Source organism: Anas acuta, chromosome 33, assembly GCF_963932015.1.
Source record: "Anas acuta chromosome 33, bAnaAcu1.1, whole genome shotgun sequence".
NCBI classification, from domain to species: domain Eukaryota; kingdom Metazoa; phylum Chordata; class Aves; order Anseriformes; family Anatidae; genus Anas; species Anas acuta.
The window spans coordinates 121399-142555 of NC_089011.1; the positions used below are offsets into that span (position 1 = coordinate 121399).

The window sequence follows — 21157 nt, forward strand, 5'->3', positions numbered from 1 at the left end:
CTGACCAAAAGCTCATTTTTTGTCCGGGCTGGGCAGGGTGGGGGGCGCGCGGCGGTGCAGGCGGCGGCTGCGTGCATCTTGGTCTTTGTAAATCCTTTGCTTTGTCCTTTTTGGATCATGTTTTTTTGGAAATCTTTGCATTTTGGTCATTTCAAATCCTTGAATCTTGGTCTTTGCATCTTGGTCTTTGTAAATCCTTTGCTTCATCCTCTTTGGATCATGTTTTTTGGAAATCTTTGTGTCGTGTTTTTTGCATCTTGGTCTTTGCAAATTTTTCCTTTGTCCTCTTGGCTTCTTGGTCTTTGCTTCTTGGTCTTTGTAAATCCTTTGCTTTGTGCTCTTTGGATCATGTTTTTTTGGAAATCTTTGCATTTTGGTCATTTCAAACCCTTGACTCTTGGTCTTTGCATCTTGGTCTTTGTAAATCCTTTGCTTCGTCCTTTTTGGATCATGTTTTTTTGGAAATCTTTGCATTTTGGTCATTTCAAATCCTTGACTCTTGGTCTTTGCATCTTGGTCTTTGCAAATCCTTCGTTTCGTCCTCTTTGGATCATGGTTTTTGGAAATCTTTGTGTTGTGGTCTTTGTATCTTGGTCTTTGCAAATTTTTCCTTCGTCCTCTTTGCTTCTTGGTCTTTGTGTCTTGGTCTTTGTAAATCCTTTGTTTCGTCCTCTTTGGATCATCTTTTTTGGAAATCTTTGCATTTTGGTCATTTCAAATCCTTGACTCTTGGTCTTTGCATCTTGGTCTTTGTAAATCCTTCGTTTCATCCTCTTTGGATCATGGTTTTTGTAAATCTTTGTGTCATGGTCTTTGCAAATTTTTCGTTCGTCCTCTTTGTATCTTGGTCTTTGCATCTTGGTCTTTGTAAATCCTTCGTTTCGTCCTCTTTGGATCATGTTTTTTTGTAAATCTTTGCATTTTGGTCATTTCAAATCCTTGACTCTTGGTCTTTGCATCTTGGACTTTGCAAATCCTTTGCTTCATCCTCTTTGGATCATGGTTTTTGTAAATTTTTGTGTCATGGTCTTTGCAAATTTTTCCTTCATCCTCTTTGCTTCTTGGTCTTTGTGTCTTGGTCTTTGTAAATCCTTTGTTTCGTCCTCTTTGGATCATGTTTTTTTGTAAATCTTTGCATTTTGGTCATTTCAAATCCTTGACTCTTGGTCTTTGCATCTTGGTCTTTGCAAATCCTTTGTTTCATCCTCTTTGGATCATGGTTTTTGTAAATCTTTGTGTCATGGTCTTTGCAAATTTTTCGTTCGTCCTCTTTGTATCTTGGTCTTTGCATCTTGGTCTTTGTAAATCCTTCGTTTCGTCCTCTTTGGATCATGTTTCTTTGTAAATCTTTGCATTTTGGTCATTTCAAATCCTTGACTCTTGGTCTTTGCATCTTGGACTTTGCAAATCCTTTGCTTCATCCTCTTTGGATCATGGTTTTTGGTAAATTTTTGTGTCATGGTCTTTGCAAATTTTTCCTTCATCCTTTTTGTATCTTGGTCTTTGCATCTTGGTCTTGGCATTGTGCTCGTTCCAAATTCTCTGCATTTCTTGCACATTTCTTTGCAAACCCTTTGCTTTTTGCTTTTTGCAAATCCTTTTTTTTTTAATTTTTTGTGCTCTTTTTGCATCACGAACTTTGACCCTTTGTGTCCTCCTCATCCTCATGTCCTCCTCATCCTCGTGTCCTCCTCATCTTCCTCATCCTCACGTCCTCCTCATGTCCTCACCTTGCACCACCCTCAGCCTCGCTTCCCCTTTTGCAACTTGCCCGAGATTCCGGCCCATTTTCCCCCCTAAAATCCCACAAAATCAGTTAATCGGCCTCCCCAGCAGACCTTTCGCTTATTTTGGGGGAGAAAAACGTGAAATTGGCTTTTTTTATGGAGGTCAGACACATGCTGCAGCGACTGACTGCAAAAAAAAAGGGGGGTGGCCTGCGTAAGGGAAACAAATTCAGTGGGGGGGGGATTCCCAAAACCCAGCATTTTGGGTCTAAAAAAGCCAATTTAGGTAAAAACATAAATAATCACCAAGGAACAGGGCCACCCTGTGACGCACAACCCGGAAAAATCGGGGTGCGCAAGGGATTGGCGTGGCCCCACCCACATTTGGGGTGAAATCTTCCATTTTTGGGGCCCCCGCGTCTCGTTATTTTGAGCCCAAATTCCCATTTTGGAGGATTTTGGGGGGGTTATTTTCGGCCAGGCTTGCTCAGCACCCCGCGTTCCCCAGCCTGCGGATGCCGCGCCGCCGCGTTCACCGCTCGCAGCCCCCCAAAACCCCGGGGATTTTCCATCCCTGCTGACAGCCGGACCTAAAATCCCGCAAAATTGACCCAAAACCAGCCCCCTTTTTATATTTTGTTTAATATTTTTGTGCCCCGTGGCGACGGCGCTAACTCGCTCTCGCCTCTTCTCCCAAGCCTTCCTGGACGCCTACACGGAGGTGGAGGAGGACGACGACCTCGACAACCTGTGGACCACGGCCTCGACCTTCATCGTCCTCTTCATCCTCAGCCTCTTCTACAGCGCCACCGTCACCTTGATCAAGGTATGGATTTTGGGGGGAAAACGCCCCAAAACGGGGCTGGTTGGGTGGCCACTGGGAGACGTGGGGATGGGATCCACCATGTCCAAGAGCCGTTGAGTTGCAATAGAGCAAAGCCGACACCTCTCACACTCTTATATTCATTTTCCCAAAAAATTTTGCTAAAATCTCAATTTTTTACCCCATTTCAAGACTTTTAAACATCAATCCCATCTCCTAATGACTTTTATTTAAGCAGAATTGGGTTAAAAGATGAAGAATTGGATCCACCACATGCAACGAGACATTGAGTTGTCAAGGTGCAACCTCCCACCACCTCCCACATTCATAAACACACTTTTCCCCTTAAATTTTGCCAAAATCACCATTTTTTACCCCATTTCAAGACTTTTTCACATCAATCCCATCTCCTAATGACTTTTATTTATACAGAATTGGGTTAAAAGATGAGGAATTGGATCCACCACATGCAACGAGACATTGAGTTGCCAAGGTGCAACCTCCCATCACCTCTCACACTCATAATTTCACTTTTTTCCCCAAAAACTTTGCAAAAATCTCAATTTTTTTACCCCATTTCTAGACTTTTTAACATCAATCCCATCTCCTAAAGGCTTTTATTTACTCAGAATTGGGTTAAAAGATGAAGAATTGGATCCACCACATGCAACAAGATGTTCAGTTACCAAGGTGCAACCTCCCATCACCTCTCACACTCATAATTTCACTTTTTTCCCAAAAAATTTTGCCCAAATCACTATTTTTTACCCCATTTCAAGACTTTTAAACATCAATCCCATCTCCTAATGACTTTTATTTATGCAGAATTGGGTTGAAAGATGAGGAATTGGATCCACCACGTGCAAGGAGACATTGAGTTGTCAAGGTGCAACCTCCCACCACCTCCCACATTCATAAACACACTTTTCCCCTTAAATTTTGCCAAAATCACCATTTTTTACCCCATTTCAAGACTTCTTAGCATCAATCCCATCTCCTAACGACTTTTATTTACTCAGAATTGGGTTAAAAGATGAAGAATTGGATCCACCACGTGCAAGGAGACATTGAGTTGCCAAGGTGCAACCTCCTACCACCTCTCACACTCATCATTTCACTTTTTTCCCAAAAAACTTTGCAAAAATCTCAATTTTTTACCCCATTTCGAGACTTTTTAACATCAATCCCATCTCCTAAAGGCTTTTATTTACTCAGAATTGGGTTAAAAGATGAAGAATTGGATCCAGCACATGCAAAAAAAAACATTAAATTGCAACAACCTCCTGTCTCTTCCTCGCACTCATAAATTCAGATTTTCCCCCAAATTTTGCAAAAATATGAAATTTTAATTAACCAAAACCCTCATTTTCCCCATCACCAGGTGAAATAACCCGGCTCCTGTCGGATTTTGCTGCCCACCGTCACCGGACGCCTTCTCCACATGGTGCAACCCCCTCCTTTTCCCTTTTCCTTGTAAATAGTCATCGTGAAAATAAACATTTTTTTTTCTCCGGATTCTGCGTGGTTTTGTGCATGCGCCGTGCATCGTGCCAGGATTTGGGTTTGATTTTTTTTTTTTTTTTGGAAAAAAAATGGTTTTGCATGATCTTGCAATTTTATTTTATTTTATTTTATTTTATTTTATTTTATTTTATTTTATTTTATTTTATTTTATTTTATTTTATTTTATTTTTTGCAGTGGATTACATACTCTTGCAATTTATTTGTGTTTTTTTTTGTTGTTGTTATTTTGTTGTTTATTTTATTATTTTTATTTTTTTTGCAATAGATTGCATGCTTTTGCAATTCTTTTAATTATTATTATTATTATTTGCAATGCATTGCATGTTCTTGTAATTTTTTTATTTTTTTTTTGCAGTGGATTGCATGTTTTTGTAATAATATTATTATTGTTATTGTTATTGTTATTATTATTATTATTATTATTATTATTATTATTATTATTATTATTATTATTATTATTATTATTATTATTTTGCATGGATTACTTGGTCTTGCATTCTATTTGGAGTTTTTGCAGTGGATTGCATGCTTTTGCATTTTATTTTATTTTATTTTATTTTATTTTATTTTATTTTATTTTATTTTATTTTTATTTTTATTTTTATTTTTATTTTGTTTTGTTTTGTTTTTATTTTATTTTATTTTAAGATAAGATCGTGTTGGGTCTTCCAAGACCACGTTGGGTCTTCCAAGACCGATTTGGGTCTTCCAAGACTTTTTTGGGTCTTCCAAGACTTTTTTGGGTCTTCCAAGACAACGTTTGGTCTTCCAAGACTTTTTTGGGTCTTCCAAGACCGATTTGGGTCTTCCAAGACTTTTTTGGGTCTTCCAAGACCAACTTGGGTCTTCCAAGACTTTTTGGGTCTTCCAAGCCCCTGTTGGGTCTTCCAAGACTTTTTTGGGTCTTCCCACACCGAATTGGGTCTTCCAAGACAATTTTGGGTCTTTTCAAGACCGAATTGGGTCTTCCAAGACTTTTTTGGGTCTTCCAAGACCGATTTGGGTCTTCCAAGACTGATTTGGGTCTTCCAAGACTTTTTTGGGTCTTCCAAGCCCCTGTTGGGTCTTCCAAGACCGATTTGGGTCTTCCAAGACTTTTTTGGGTCTTCCAAGACATTTTTGGGTCTTCCAAGACTTTTTTGGGTCTTCCATGACTTTTTTGGGTCTTCCAAGACCGATTTGGGTCTTCCAAGACTTTTTTGGGTCTTCCCACACCGAATTGGGTCTTCCAAGACAATTTTGGGTCTTCCAAGACTGATTTGGGTCTTCCAAGACTTTTTTGGGTCTTCCAAGACAGATTTGGGTATTCCAAGACCGAATTGGTTCTTCCAAGACTTTTTTGGGTCTTCCAAGCCCCTTTTGGGTCTTCCAAGTCCACAACCAGGCAGCCAATTAGCATCGGGGGAGGGTCGTTAGGGGTTAATTAGCTGGGTTAATGACGGCGTCCCCTGCCCCACGGATCTCTGGGATCGCGGTGGGTCCGAGCGTCGCGAAATGGGGCGGAGGAGGAGCCTTCATCACGCTCTTCCTCCTCATCCTCTACGTCAGACCCCAAACCTCGCCCCCTCCGTCCCCTCCTTCCCATTGGCCAATGGCCTTGGAGGGAGGACAAGCCAAAAAACGGGGTGAAAAACACCAGAAAATGCCCAAAATACATTAAAATCCCACTTTATTAACAAATTTCCACTATTTACTTCTCCATTTCCATATTTTCAACAAAAAATCCGCGTTTCTCCTCGCTCCCGCCATGTTTTTCCCATCACGCACCGCGCCCTTCCGTGGGAAAGGCGCCGGGGGTGGTTTTGGGGCAGGAAACGGCTATTTTGGGTGCGGTGACTCAGACGGAGAGGCGCGGTTTGGGTAAACAGGACACATCTGGCCGGGGTGACGCCGAAATCCAGATGTTTGGCGCTGCTTTTTTGGGGGGGAAAACAACCAGTTTCGGCTCCCCGAATGACTCAGGCAGCAGCCCAAGAAACCACGGCGGGGAGGAAAGAGGAGAAATGAAAATGGCTTTTGTCGTAAACAGGATTTTGGGGTTTTTGGTCAAAAAAATGAAATTTTGGCTCCCCGGCACGCAATCGAGCCATGGAGGGGTGTAGGGCTGGGGAGGAAAATGGGGGGAAAAAGGAGGAAAATGGGGAAAAAAAAGGGGGAAAAATGGTTTTTTTTTGAAGCTTTGTGATTAGGATAAGATCAACACAAAATGGCTTCATTTTTTGGGGGGAAAAAGGGTTTTTTGGCAATGTGATGGACATTGGGGTGCGATAAACCAACACAACAGGGCTTTTTTGGGGGGAAAAAATGGGTTTCTTGAAGCTCAATGAAGATTAGGCTGAGATGGAGCAACACGATGAGGCTTCATTTTGGGGGAAAAATAGTCTTTTTTGTTAACCCGATGGAAATTGAATAGGAAGCACCAACACAACAGGGCTGTTTTTTGGGGAAAAAGGGTTTTTTGGAGATTTATGGAAGTTAGGGTGTGACGCACCAACACAACATGGCTTCATTTTGGGGAAAAAAAAGAGTCTCTCGAAGCCTCCTGGAGATCACTGAGGCAACGCGGCTCCATTTTGGGGTGGAAAAAGGGGTTCTTGAAGCCCGTGGAAACAGTCTGAAAATCGTTTTATTCTGTGCATTTTCGGGAAAAGCACAAAAACTCCCGGTCCAACCCCTGGGACAACGGAGGGGTGAAGACCTCCAGCGATCAGAGGACCTGGGGAGACACCAAAATTAAAATTTTTAGCTTAAATTAACGTTAATTATCAGCGTTTTGGGGTCTGGGGGGGTACCTTGAAGAGGGTGACGCCGGTGCTGTAGCAGAGGCTGAGGAGGAAGAGGATGACGAAGGCCACGGCGGTCCAGAGGTCGGAGACGTCTTCGTCCACCTCCAGCTCCGTCTCCTCGCCCAGGGCCACCATGATGCATTCTGGGGAAACTGACCCAAAAAAAGGGGACAGGGGTCAGCACCAAAAAGATGTGTTTTTACCCGATTTCCACCCAATTCCTCCACAAAACCCTACAACGAGCAATGGGATCATGGGGATTTTTGGTACATGCATCAAAACCCCTTATTTTCACCCATTTTCTACCCAGTTCCTCTCCAGAACCCTTCAACAAGCATCATGATCATGAGGATTTTGGGTACATGTACCAAAAAAACACATTTTCACCCAATTTCTCCACAAAACCCTTCTGCAAGCAACAGGATCACAAGGATTTTTGGTGCGTGTACCAAAAATCCACATTTTCACCCATTTTTCCACCCAATCCTTGACCAAAACCCTTCAACAATCATCATGAGCATGAGGATTTTGGGTACATGCACCAAAAAGCCACATTTTCACCCATTTTCCACACAATTCCTCCCAAAACCTCTTCTATAAGCAACAGGAACATGAGGATTTTTGATACATGCATCAAAAATCCACATTTTCACCCATTTTCCACCCAATTCCTCTCCAAAACTCTTCCATAAGCAACAGGGCCATGAGGGTTTTTGGTGTACTTATCAAAAAGCCACTTTTTCACCCATTTTTCCACCCAATCCCTCTCCAAAACTCCTCAACAAGCAACGGGGCCACGAAGATTTTGGCGCATGCACCAAAAAAGCCATATTTTCACCCATATTATTGGGCAAAACCCTACCACGAGCAAAAGAGCATTGGGCTGTTTTTTGGTACATGAAAAATAATAATAATAATTTTTGCCCGTTTTCTACCCAATTCGTGTCCAAAACCCTGCTGCAAACAAAGTGGAAGTAGGATATTTTTTTTTAGCTAAATGTCACATTTTCACCTATTTTCTACCCAAATCCCTCTCCAGAACGCTCCCAACAAGGAGGGATTTTTGGTGCGTGCAGCAAAAACCCCATTTCCGCCTGTTTTCTCCTCAATTCGTGTCTAAAACCCTGCCGCGAGAAAAGGGGAAGTGAGATTTTATTATTATTTTTTTGGGTGAGTGCAGCAAAACACCGCATTTCCACCCATTTTTTCTCTTGTTTCTCTCTAAAACCTTGCTGCAAAAAAAGATGATTTTTTTAAAATTTTGGTGCGTGCAGCAAAGACCCAATTTTCCCTGTTTTCTACCCAATTCTTGGCCAAAAACCTGCTGCGAGCGAAGTGGGAATCCCTAATTTGTGTAAATCCTGCTCTTTTTCACCTCTCTTGATTAAAAAAAATAGGCAAAAAAGAGGGGAAAATGGAAAATTGATTAGTCCCTTCCTAATTGATTAGCCCTCTCCCTAATTGATTAGCCCAATTCCTAATTAATTTGCTATGTCCTTAATTAATTAGCCCCATTTCTAATTGATTAGCCCAATTCCTAATTGATTAGCCGAATTCCTAATTGATTAGCCCCATTCCTAATTGATTTGCCCAATTCCTAATTGATTAGCCCCATTCCCTAATTAATTAGCCACATTCCTAATTAATTTGCTCTGTCCTTAATTAATTAGCCCCATCCCTCATTGATTAGCCCCATCCCTATTTAATTAGCCCCGTTGCTAATTGGGAGGGTTTGGGAGGAGGTGGCTGTGCTGGATGAAGGTACATTTCTGGGTGATTTCTCTGTTTTTTTAATACTATTATTATTTTTTTTTTCATTATTCTGATTTTCAAATTTATTGTCATTATTTTTTTTTTAATTATTCTCATTAATTGCCATTTGGGAGGGGATTGGAAGGAGGTGGATGTGTTGGATGAAGACACCAGTGCTGGCACATTTCTGTATGATTTCTCTGTTTTTTTGGTTTTTAACTATTTATCCTTATTTTTTTCTTATTTTCATCATTATTATCTTTTTTTTTTTTAATTATTATCTTTTTTTATCCTTTTTTTTGGAAGGGGATTGGGAGGAGGTGGACACACTGGGTGAAGACACCAGCACCCTCATATCTTTGTATGATTTCTGTGTTTTTTTGTTTTTCTGTGTTTTTTTTTTAATTATTATCTTTTATTTTCCCATTACTTTTTTCATCATCATTATTATTTTTTTGAAAAATTCTTTTGATTTTTTTATTTTTATTTTTTTTGGAAGGGGATTGGGAGGAGGTGGACATGCCGGATGAAGACACCAGCACATTTCTGTGTGATTTCCTTGTTTCTTCTTATTATTATTTTTAATAATATTATTTTTATCTCTTCTTATTATTGTTTTTTCATCATCATTATTATCTTTTTTGGGGATTATTTTGTTTTTTTTGTATTATCATCTTTTTTTTCGGAAGGGGATTGGGAGGAGGTGGATGCACCGGATGAAGACACCAGTGCTGGAACTTTTGTGTGTGATTTCCATGTTTCTTCTTATTATTTTTAATACTAATAATTTTCTCTCATTATTATTTTTTTATCATCATCATTATTTTCATTTTTTTTGATTTTTTTTCAATTTTTATCCTTTTTTTCGGAAGGGGATTGGGAGGAGGTGGATGCACCGGATGAAGACACCAGTGCCAGCACACTTCTGCGTGATTTCCATGTTTCTTCTTATTATTATTTCTAATACTAATAATTTTCTTTCATTATTATTTTTTTATCATCATCATTATTATCTTTTTTTTTTGAATTTTTTTTAAATTATTATCTTTTTTTTTTTGGAAGGGGATTGGGCGGAGGTGGACGCACCGGACGAAGACACCAGCGCTAAAACTTTTTGTGCGTGATTTCTTCTTATTATTTTTAATAATAATATTTTTATCTCTTATTATTTTTCATCATCATTATGTTTTTTTTTTTAATTTTTTTCAATTTTTATCCTTTTTTTTGAAGGGGATTGGGAGGAGGTGGACGCATCGGATGAAGACTCCAGCGCCAGCACATTTCTGTGTGATTTTCATGTTTCTTCTTATTATTAAAAATAATAATATTTTTATCTCTTATTATTTTTCATCATTATTATCATTTTTTTGATTTTTTTTAATTTTTATCCTTTTTTTCGGAAGGGGACTGGGAGGAGGTGGACGCACCGGACGAAGACACCAGCGCTAAAACTTTTTGTGCGTGATTTCCATCTCTTTTATTCCCACACTCAAAATTTCCCCCCCCACCACACTTAAATTTTTCCCACCAAACTCATATTTTTTATATTTTTTCCATCCTTATTAACAATTTTTGGGTTTTTTTTGGACGGATTTACAAGGACGGATTTTGGACGGCCCCGCGCTCAATAACACGCGCTGTCGGCGTCGCTCAGGACCACCGAGACGTTGACTTGGGTGGGTTTACCCGTGCTCTTATCCAGGCTTTTTTGGACAAAATTCAGCGGGATCCCGTCGTGCCCCACCACGCAGGCGAAAACGTCCCCGCGCTGCCACTCGGCCGCCGCCACGCTCAACTTGCTGTAGACGCTGAAGAGCCCGCCCTCCCCTTCTTGGGGTCCGAAGGTCGAGAAGCTTCCGGAAGCCACCGGCCGGTCCTGCTGGGTCCAAGTCACCAAAATGTCGCGGGGACGGAAGCCCGAGGCCAAGCAGGTCAAGGTGGCGGTCTCTTGGCGGGCCAGTTCCTCCGCGGGCGGGGGGAAGACGTAGACGGAGGGCGCCTGCACCGAGACGGCTGCGGGGTGGGCGCAAGAGAAGGTCAGCGGGGGGGCTCCCAGTAAGAGCCTTCCCGTTGGCTGGGGCCTCCCAGTAAGACCTTTCCAGTTGGTTGGGGCCTTCCAGCTTGATAGACCCTTCCAGTTGGCTAACTTCTTCCAGTAAGACCCTTCCAGTTGACTACGTCCTTCCAGTAGGCTAGGTCCTCCCAGTAAGACCTTTCCAGTTGGCTAGACCTTCCCAGTAGCCTAGGTCCTCCCAGTAAGGTAGACCTTTCCAGTAGGCTAGGTCCTTCCAGTTGGATAGACCCTTCCAGTTGGCTAGGTCCTCCCAATAAGACCCTTCCAGTTGGCTAGGTCCTTCCAGTTGGATAGACCTTCCCAGTTGGCTATGTCCTCCCAGTAGGACCCTTCCAGTTGGCTGGGTCCTCCCAGTAAGACCTTTCCAGTTGGCTGGGGCCTTCCAGCTTGATAGACCTTCCCAGTAGGCTAGATCTTCCCAGTAAGGTAGACCCTTCCAGTTGGATAGACCCTTCCAGTTGGCTAGGTCCTCCCAGTAAGACCCTTCCAGTTGACTACGTCCTTCCAGTAGGCTAGATCCTTCCCAGTTGGCTAGGTCCTCCCAGTAAGACCTTCCCAGTTGGCTAGGTCCTCCCAGTAAGACCTTCCCAGTTGGCTAGATCCTTCCAGTTGGCTAGACCCTAGTTGGCTAGGTCCTCCCAGTTGGACCCTTCCAGTTGGATAGACCCTTCCAGTTGGATAGGTCCTCCCAGTAAGACCTTTCCAGTTGGCTAGACCTTCCCAGTAGGCTAGGTCCTCCCAGTAGGACCCTTCCAATTGGCTAGGTCCTCCCAGTAAGACCCTTCCAGTAGACCTCTACCAGCTGGCCAACCCATTCCACTCAACTCCTCCAACCAACTGGTTCCGCTCGTTCCCCAAAAACTCGTCTCCGTTCGTTCCCCAAAAACGCCTCTGCTTGTTCCCCAAAAACACCTCCGCTCGTTCCCCAAACTTTTCTCCGCTCGTTCCCCAAAAACTTCTCCACTCGTTCCCCAAAATTCTCCGCTCTTTCCTTCCCCAAACTTTTTTCCGCTCATTCCCCCAAATTCTCCGCTCTTTCTTTCCCCAAACAACTTCTCCGCTCGTTCCTTCCCCAAAAACGCCTCCGCTCTTTTCTTCCCCAAAATTCTCCGCTCTTTCCTTCCCCAAAAACTTCTCCGCTCGTTCCCCAAAATTCTCCGCTCTTTCTTTCCCCCAAAAACACCTCTGTTCATTCCCCAAAAATGTCTCCGCTCTTTCTTTCCCCAAATTTTCTCCGCTCGTTCCCCAAACTCCTCCGTTCTTCCCCCAAATTTTCTCCGCTCGTTCCCCGAACTTTTCTCCGCTCGTTCCCCAAACTCCTCCGCTCTTCCCCCAAAAAACTTCTCCTCCCCCATCTTCAGGCGGGGTTTCCTACCTAGGTCTTTCTTCACCGTCTTGGCCACGGATCCTTGGATTTCGGGGCCGGCCACGCTGCAGGTGAAGGTCTCGCCGCTGTTCCACTCCTCGGCGCAGATTTTAAGGACGCTGGTGAGGCGGTAGAGGCCGTTCTCCTGTTTTTGGGGTTCCCCGGTGACCACGTCCAAGGCGCTCCCCTCGCTTCGGGACCACGAGAACTTCAAGTCCTGGGGGGCGTTGGTGGCCACGCAGGTGACGCTGGCGTTCTGGCTGATGTAGAGGTCCTCCAAGGACGGGGGGAGGAGGGTGACCTCCAGTTGGGGTCCGGGACCTGGGTGGGGTGGGGTCGGGGAGCGGCGTTGAGCGGGGTACGGAGGGTGGGGACGCCAAAATCCGCAGCCAAACGCTCGCCCCGTCTTCTCGGTCCCACCAAAAATGGAGATTTTGGGGGCGTTTTGCAGCCAAACGCTCGCCCCGTGTTCTTGATCCCACCAAAAATTGAGGTTTTGGGGGCGTTTTGCAGCCAAACGCTCGCCCCGTGTTCTTGATCCCACCAAAAATTGAGGTTTTGGGGGCGTTTTGCAGCCAAACGCTCGCCCCGTGTTCTCGATCCCACCAAAAATGGAGATTTTGGGGGCGTTTTGCAGCCAAACGCTCGCCCCGTGTTCTTGATCCCACCAAAAATGGAGATTTTGGGGGCGTTTTGCAGCCAAACGCTCGCCCCGTCTTCTCGATCCCACCAAAAATTGAGATTTTTGGGGGTGTTTTCCCAGATTGAGCATTTCGGGGCAAGTTTTGGGACCTCGCTCCTACCAAAAGTAGAGCTTTGGGGTGTGGCCCCCCCTCGGGAGCTCTTGGCCGAGCACCAGACCCTAAAAACCTCCCCCGGAAGACAGGAATCGGGGCGTTTTCCGAGAAAATCGCAAAAAAAATCACTTTTTTCTAATTTTTGGGGTCTTCGTCCACCAATTTCCTTAATTCCTGCCTTTTAGCTCCGAAAGCCGCCGTCGCCGCGTTTTTGGGTGCCGCGACGTCACTCACCTGGCCGAGTGTCACCTCCTGGGTGCCCCCCACCCCCAAGACCTCCACCCACCCGTCCTTCTTGACCTCCCACCCACCCCCCCACCCCAAGACCTCCACGCACCCCAAGACCTCCACCCCCCGACCCATTTCGACCACCCCCGCACCCCAAACCCCCCCGCCCCCAAAACCGCCCCCGAAACCGCCCCTCACTTTTGCAGTAGGTGCTGATGGACTCCACGATGGGCTCCTTGAGCGAGGTGTGGGACACCCGGCAGGAAAATTCGGCCCCCTGGTCCCAGCTCTGCCGGCTGACGTTGACCTGGCTCCACTGGGTGGCCTTCTTGTTGGAGCACTCGCTGCAGCTGTAGTTGTCCTCCTCCAGCTCCTGGACCTGCTTGTTGATCAGCCACTCCACCTGGGCGTTGCTGCCCTGCAGCCCCTCGATCAGGCACACCAGTAGGACGCGGTTCTCAGGGTCTTCTTGGGTTGGGTAGCTGAGGAGCTTCACCGTTGGGGGGTCCCTACAACACTTGCCTGCAGAAGAAAAGGATCAGAACCCATCTAGGAGGTGACCAAGATGTCTTGGAAGACCAAAATCAAGGCCAAAACCACCCAAAACCCGTCTAGGCGTTGGCCAAGTCATCATGGAAGACCAAGATCAAGACCAAAACCACCCAAAACCCATCTAGGAGTTGACCAAGACCAACGCCAACCCAACTAGGAGTTGACCAACCCATCTTGGAAGACCAAGATCAAGGCCAAAACCACCCAAAACCCGTCTAGGAGTTGACCAAGTCATCGTGCAAGACCAAGATCAAGGCCAAAACCACCCAAAACCCAACTAGGAGTTGACCAAGACCAACGCCAACCCAACTAGGAGTTGACCAAGCTGTCGTGGAAGACCAAGATCAAGGCCAAAATCACCCAAAACCCATCTGGGAGTTGACCAAGTAATCATGGAAGACCAAAATCAAGGCCAAAATCACCCAAAACCCATCTGGGAGTTGACCAAGTAATCATGGAAGACCAAGATCAAGGCCAACCCAACTAGGACTTGACCAAATCATCATGGAAGTCCAAGATCAAGGCCAACACCACCCAAAACCCATCTAGGAGTTGACCAAGTCATCATGGAAGACCAAGACCAACGCCAACCCAACTAGGAGTTGACCAAAACCATCCAAAACCCATCTAGGAGTTGACCAAGTCATCATGGAAGACCAAAATCAAGGCCAAAACCACCCAAAACCCAACTAGGACTTGACCAAGTCATCATGGAAGACCAAAAACACCCAAAACCCAACTAGGAGTTGACCAAGACATCATGGAAATCCAAGATCAAGGCCAAAATCACCCAAAACCCATCTAGAAGTTGACCAAGTCATCATGGAAGACCAAAAACACCCAAAACCCATCTAGGACTTGACCAAGTCATCATGGAAGACCAAAATCAAGGCCAAAACCACCCAAAACCCAACTAGGACTTGACCAAGAGCAACGCCAACCCAACTAGAAGTTGACCAACCCATCATGGAACACCAAGATAAAAGCCCAAACCACCCAAAACCTGTCTAGGAGTTGACCAAGCCATCATGGAAGACCAAAATCAAGGCTGAAACTACCCAAAACCCATCTAGGACTTGACCAAGTCATAATTGAAGACCAAAACCACCCAAAACCCATCCAGGACCCCACCGAAACCCCCCCCGCGCCACCAGGCCCGGCGTTTTTTTTGGTCTCACCGGTGATGTCCTCGCTGAGGGAGGTGGAGGTGGGCGCGTGGGTGACCTTGCACTGGAAATTTTGGCCGTCGTAGCTGCTGGCCGGCACGGTGAGCTGGCTGCTGACGGTGTAGAAGCTGCCGCCATTTTGGACGGCCGGGAAGGTCAACTGGTCACCGGTGACACTGGAGACCCAAGTGACGGTGACGGGCTCGGGGAAGAAGTCGGTGACGAGGCAGCCGAGGGTGACGTTGCTCCCGTCCTCGCAGGCGGTGACGGGGACCAAGGGGTAGGCGGTGGGGCGGGTGGCGGAGGCTGGAGGAGAAGACCCCCAAATTCTGGTCACCCAAATTCTGGTCACCCCGAAGTTTGGAGGATATTCCCCCCCAAAAAAAGTGATGTGAAAGCGCCCTCGAGACGCCGGGCGCCCCCGGGGGACCTCGTGGCCAGACAGGGGGGAAGTTCACGAATTTCCTCCCGCCGCCGTTTCTCACCCCGAAAATAATTAAAAAAAAACCTCAACGCGGCATTTCTCGCCCCAAAAAACCCACCCCCACGTCACGGCGTCGCGCCCACCCCCCCCATCGCATCGAGGTCTCCCACCCGCCCGCCCCGACCCCGAAATATTTCGGTGCGCGGCGTCGGCTGCGCCGCTCCGGCTGTCCCCCTCTAATTTGGGGGGTTTTCTGCGCTTTTTGGGACATTCTGATGGTAAGGACGGGGGGGGGGGGGTTGGAGGGGACACGGGGCTGCTTTTGCTGAGAGGAGCTGGAGGAAAAAAGGGGCTGGATTGGCTAAAAAGTGAGGTTTTCTACCCAAAATTGAGGCTGAGCGCGACAAAAATGGCAAAAATTTGGGGTTTCCTAGAGGAGGTCGAGCACAACCGAAATGGCTCAAAACTGCGATTTTTTAAATAATTTTGCAGCTGAGCGTCAGTCAGAGACCTCAAAATTGGCTTTTCTAGAGAAAATGGAGGGTGAATATTTTTGGCAGGGCTCAAAATCGGTTTTTCCTCGAAAAAACTGGGGTCGAACAGGGCAAGCGCAGCCCAAAATCGGAGTTTCCTAGAGAAGATCGAGGTCGAGCATCACTGCACAGCTGAAAAGGCGAGATTTCCTCTAAAAATATCAGAGCTGAGCGTCACCGCGCAGCTCAAAATTGAGATTTCCTCTAAAAATACCAATCTGGGCATCTCTGCGCAACCCAAAAATGAGATTTTCTCCAAAAATATCAAATCTGAGCAGCTCGAAAATGAGATTTCCTCTAAAAATATCAATTCTGAGAGTCACCGAACAGCTCAAAATTGAGATTTCCTCTAAAAATACCAATCTGGGCATCTCTGCGCAACTCAAAAATGAGATTTTCTACAAAAATATAAAATTTGAGCATCACTGCACAGCTCAAAGATGAGATTTCCTCTAAAAATATCAATTCTGAGAGTCACTGAACAGCTCAAAAATGAGATTTTGTCTAAAAATATCAAATCTGAGAATCACTGAAGAGCTCAAAGATAAGATTTCCTCCAAAAATATCAATTCTGAGCATCTCTGCGCAACCCAGAAATGAGATTTCTTCTAAAAATATCAAATCTCAGCGTCGCTGCACAGCTGAAAAGGCGAGATTTCCTCTAAAAATATCAGAGCTGAGCGTCACCGCGCAGCTCAAAATTGAGATTTCCTCTAAAAATACCAATCTGGGCATCTCTGCGCAACCCAAAAATGAGATTTCTTCTAAAAATATCAAATCTGAGCATCACTGAAGAGCTCAAAGATGAGATTTCCTCTAAAAATATCAATTCTGGGCATCACTGAAGAGCTCAAAGATGAGATTTTCTCTAAAAATATCAATTCTGAGAGTCACTGAACAGCTCAAAAATGAGATTTCCTCTAAAAATACCAATCTGGGCATCTCTGCGCAACCCAAAAATGAGATTTTCTCTAAAAATATCAAATCTGAGCGTCACGGAACAGCTCAAAGATGGGATTTTCTCTAAAAATATCAATTCTGAGCACCACTGCGCAGTTCAAAAATGAGATTTTCTCCAAAAATATCAAATCTGAGCAGCTCAAAGATGGGATTTTCTCCAAAAATATCAATTCTGAGCATCACTGAAGAGCTCAAAGATGGGATTTCCTCCAAAAATATCAATTTTGAGCACCACTGAATGGCTCAAAAATGAGATTTTCTCCAAAAATATCAAATCTGAGCACCACAGAGCAGCTCAAAGATGGGATTTTCTCTAAAAATATCAAATCTGAGCATCTCTGCGCAGCTCAAAATTGAGATTTCTTCCAAAATTATCAAATCTGAGATAATTTTGAGATAATATCGAGGCGGTGCACGGCTCAAACTCAACTTTTCCATGGAACACCAGGGCTGACCATCCCACAAAAACCTCAAAAACTGATTTTTTGGGAAGAAAATTGAGGTTGAGGACCTCCGGCACAGCTCCGGGCTGGCTTTTTTCTAGAAAAATCTCCAGGTTGAGCAATGCTGGCTGGGTTTTTGGGGGGCTTCTTGGGTGGGCTTTGCTGGGACATCTAGGTGGGCTTCCCTAGCAGATCTAGGTGGGCTTCCATAGCATGTCTAGGTCAGCATGGCCAGAAAATTTGGGTGGGTTTTGCTATCATGTCTAGGTGGGCTTCCATAACGCATCTAGGTGGGCTTCCATAGCACGTCTAGGTGGGCTTCCCTAGCTCGTCTAGGTGGGCTTCCCTAGCTCATCTAGGGGAGCATGGCCAAAAATTCTGGGTGGGCTTCCCTAGCACAGCTAGGTGGGCTTCCATAGCACGTCTAGTGAAGCATGGCCAGAAAAGCTAGGTGGGCACGGCCAGCACGTCTAGGTGGGCTTCCCTAGCAGATCTAGGTGAGGAGGGCCAGAAAAGCTAGGTGGGCTTCCATAGCACGTCTAGGTGGGCTTCCATAGCTCATCTAGGTGGGCTTCCGTAGCACGTCTAGGGGAGTATGGCTAGAAAAGCTAGGTGGGCATGGCCAGAACATCTAGGTGGGTTTCCATAGCACGTCTAGGTGGGCTTCTGGAGCTTATCTAGGTGAGCATGGCCAAAAAATCCGGGTGGGCTTCCCTTGCACCTCTAGGTGGGCTTCCGTAGCTCATCTAGGTGAGGATGGCCAGAAAAGCTGGGTGGGCTTTGCTAGAACACCTAGGTGGGCTTCCCTAGAAGATCTAGGTGAGCATGGCCAGAAAATCCGGGTGGGCTTCCCTTGCACCTCTAGGTGGGCTTCCCTAGCAGATCTAGGTGAGCATGGCCAGAAAATTTGGGTGGGCTTCCCTAGAACAGCTTGGTGGGCTTCCATAGCACGTCTAGGTGAGTATGGCCAGAAAATTTGGGTGGGTATTGCTAGCACAGCTTGGTGGGCTTCCATAACACATCTAGGTGGGCTTCCCTAGCTCATCTAGATGAGCATGGCCAGAAAATTTGGGTGGGCTTCCCTAGAACAGCTTGGTGGGCTTCCATAGCACGTCTAGGTGAGTATGGCCAGAAAATTTGGGTGGGCATTGCTAGCACTGCTTGGTGGGCTTCCCTAGTATATCTAGGTGGGCTTCCATAGCACGTCTAGGGGAGTATGGCCAGAAAATTTGGGTGGGCTTCCCTAGCATGTCTAGGTGGGCTTCTGTAGCTCATCCAGGGGAGCATGGCCAAAAAATCTGGGTTGGGTTCCCTAGCACATCCTGGTGGGCTTCCGTGGCACGTCTAGGGGAGCTTCCCTGGTAGATCTAGGTGAGCATGGCCAGCAGAGCTTGGTGGGCTTCCCTAGCTCATCTGGGTGGGCTCTGCTAGGACATCTAGGTGGGCTTCCATAGCATGTCTGGGTGACCATGGCCAGAAAATTTGGGTGGGCATTGCTAACGCATCTAGGTGGGCTTCCATAGCACGTCTAGGTGAGCATGGCCAGAAAATCTGGGTTGGGTTCCCTAGCACATCTAGGTGGGCTTCCATAGCTCATCTAGGTGAGCATGGCCAGAAAATCTGGGTTGGGTTCCCTAGCACATCTAGGTGGGCTTCCATAGCACGTCTAGGTCAGCATGGCCAGAAAATCTGGGTTGGGTTCCCTAGCACATCTAGGTGGGCTTCCATAGCACGTCTAGGTGAGTATGGCCAGAAAATTTGGGTGGGCATTGCTAGCACTGCTTGGTGGGCTTCCATGGCACGTCTAGGTGGGCTTCTGTAGCTCATCTAGGTGAGCATGGCCAGAAAACCTGGGTGGGCTTTGCTAGCACTGCTTGGTGGGCTTCCCTAGCAGATCTAGGTGGGCTTCCGTAGCACGTCTAGGGGAGTATGGCCAGAAAATTTGGGTGGGCTTCCCTAGCATGTCCTGGTGGGCTTCCGTGGCACGTCTAGGGGAGCTTCCCTGGTAGATCTAGGTGAGCATGGCCAGCAGAGCTTGGTGGGCTTCCCTAGCTCATCTGGGTGGGCTCTGCTAGGACATCTAGGTGGGCTTCCATAGCATGTCTGGGTGACCATGGCCAGAAAATTTGGGTGGGCATTGCTAACGCATCTAGGTGGGCTTCCATAGCACGTCTAGGTGAGCATGGCCAGAAAACCGAGGTGGGCTTCTCCAGAACATCTAGGTGGGCTTCCCTAGCTGATCTAGGTGGGCTTCCGTAGCTCATCTAGTGGAGCATGGCCAAAAAATCTGGGTGGGCATTGCTAGAATATCTAGGTGGGCTTCCATAACACGTCTAGGGGGGCTTCCCAAGCTCATCTGGGTGAGCATGGCCAGAAAATTTGGGTGGGCTTTGCTAGCACGTCTAGGTGGGCTTCCATAATGCATCTAGGTGGGCTTCCATGGCACGTCTAGGGGAGCATGGCCAGAAAATCTGGGTGGGCTTCCCTAGGAGATCTGGGTGGGCTTCCCTACCTCATTTAGGTGAGTATGGCCAAAAAATTGGGGTGGGCATGGCCAAAAAAACGAGGTGGGCTTCCATCCCACGTCTAGGTGACCACCATCCCCTTGGTGGCCACCACCGTGACCTCTTGGTGGCCACCATCATGACCCCTTGGTGGCCACCATGACCTCTTGGTGGCCACCACCATCACCTCCTAATGGCCACCATGAGCTCTTCTTGATGGCCACCATGACCTCCTGGTGACCTCCACCGTGACCCCTTGGTAGCCACCATGACCCCTTGGTGGCCACCACCATGACCCCTTGGTGGCCACCACCATGACCTCTTGGTGGCCACCATGACCTCTTGGTGGCCACCGTGACCCCTTGGTGACCTCCACTATGACCTCCTGGTGGCCACCACCATGACCCCTTGGTGGCCACCATCATGACCCCTTGGTGGCCACCATCATGACCCCTTGGTGGCCACTTTGACCTCCTGGTGACCTCCACCTTGACCTCCTGGTGGCCACCACCATGACCTCTTGGTGGCCACCATGACCCCTTGGTGACCTCCACCATGACCTCTTGGTGGCCACCATGACCTCCTGGTGGCCACCACCTTGACCCCTTGGTAGCCACTTTGACCTCTTGGTGGCCACCATGACCTCCTGATGACCTCCACCATGACCCCTTGGTGGCCACCACCGTGACCTCTTGGTGGCCACCGTGACCTCCTGGTGGCCCTCCCGCACCCACCTCTCCCCACGCGTCGTCTCCGTCGCCAGCACCAACCTGGAGGGAAAGAGGAGAAAAATTGGGGTGAAAAACCTCGATTTTGGCTAAAGGACACGGATTTGGGGTAAAAAACGCAGATTTGGGGTAAATTTCCTGGATTTTGGGTTAATTACCTCGATTTTGGGGTGAGTAACATGGATTTGGGGGTGACATGGGTTTGGGGGTGAATAAACTGAATTTTGGGGTGAATTACACGAATTTTGGGTAAGTTACATGGATTTTGTTCTGATTTGGGGTGAATTACACAAATTTGGGGTAAGTTACATGGATTTTGTTCTGATTTGGGGTGAATTACACAAATTTGGGGTAAGTTACATGGATTTTGATCTGATTTGGGGTGAATTACACAAATTTGGGGTAAAATACATGGATTTTGTTCTGATTTGGGGTAAATTTCCTGGATTGGGGTTAATTACCTCGATTTTGGGGTGAAGAATGCGGATTTTGGGGTGATGTGTTCTTGGGGGTGAATAAACTGGATTTTGGGGTGAATTACCTGAATTTGGGGTAAATTACATGAGTTTTGCTCAGATTTGGGGTGAATTACCTCAATTTTGGGGTGAATAACGCGGATTTGGGGGTGACATGGGTTTGGGGGTGAATAAAATGGATTTTGGGGTGAATTACCTGAATTTTGGGTAAGTTACATGGATTTTGATCTGATTTGGGGTGAATTACAAATATTTGGGGTAAAATACATGGATTTTGTTCTGATTTGGGGTAAA

The 21157-nt window shown here is 46.4% G+C and overlaps 2 long non-coding RNA genes and 1 gene segment (V, D, J or C); 2 read left to right on the top strand and 1 right to left on the bottom strand.

Annotated features, from left to right (window-relative positions):
- Positions 1–10064: 10064 nt before the first annotated feature.
- Positions 10065–15240, bottom strand: LOC137846518 (Ig alpha-1 chain C region-like; the record flags this gene model as incomplete). The annotated part of the segment is given in 4 exon segments: positions 10065–10625; positions 12062–12373; positions 13276–13599; positions 14808–15240. Coding segments are annotated over 4 exon segments (1458 nt in total), but the record flags the coding sequence as incomplete, so codon positions are not given.
- On the top strand, positions 10632–11573 carry LOC137846554 (uncharacterized). Of its 10 annotated transcripts, XR_011090523.1 has the most exons (4): positions 10632–11184; positions 11236–11318; positions 11369–11418; positions 11451–11573. It is a non-coding gene; the product is annotated as an uncharacterized lncRNA (long non-coding RNA). The 10 variants fall into 10 exon arrangements; XR_011090529.1 differs by lacking the exon at positions 11236–11318 and having other exon boundaries at positions 10632–11212; positions 11379–11418; XR_011090526.1 differs by lacking the exon at positions 11236–11318 and having other exon boundaries at positions 11351–11418.
- Positions 15241–17287: 2047 nt separating the features above from the next.
- LOC137846558 (uncharacterized) lies at positions 17288–20532 on the top strand. Of its 3 annotated transcripts, none has more exons than XR_011090538.1 (3): positions 17288–17974; positions 18021–18549; positions 18872–20532. It is a non-coding gene; the product is annotated as an uncharacterized lncRNA (long non-coding RNA). The 3 variants fall into 3 exon arrangements; XR_011090540.1 differs by having other exon boundaries at positions 18021–18273; positions 18343–20532; XR_011090539.1 differs by having other exon boundaries at positions 17288–17652; positions 17722–17974; positions 18021–20532.
- Positions 20533–21157: the final 625 nt, after the last annotated feature.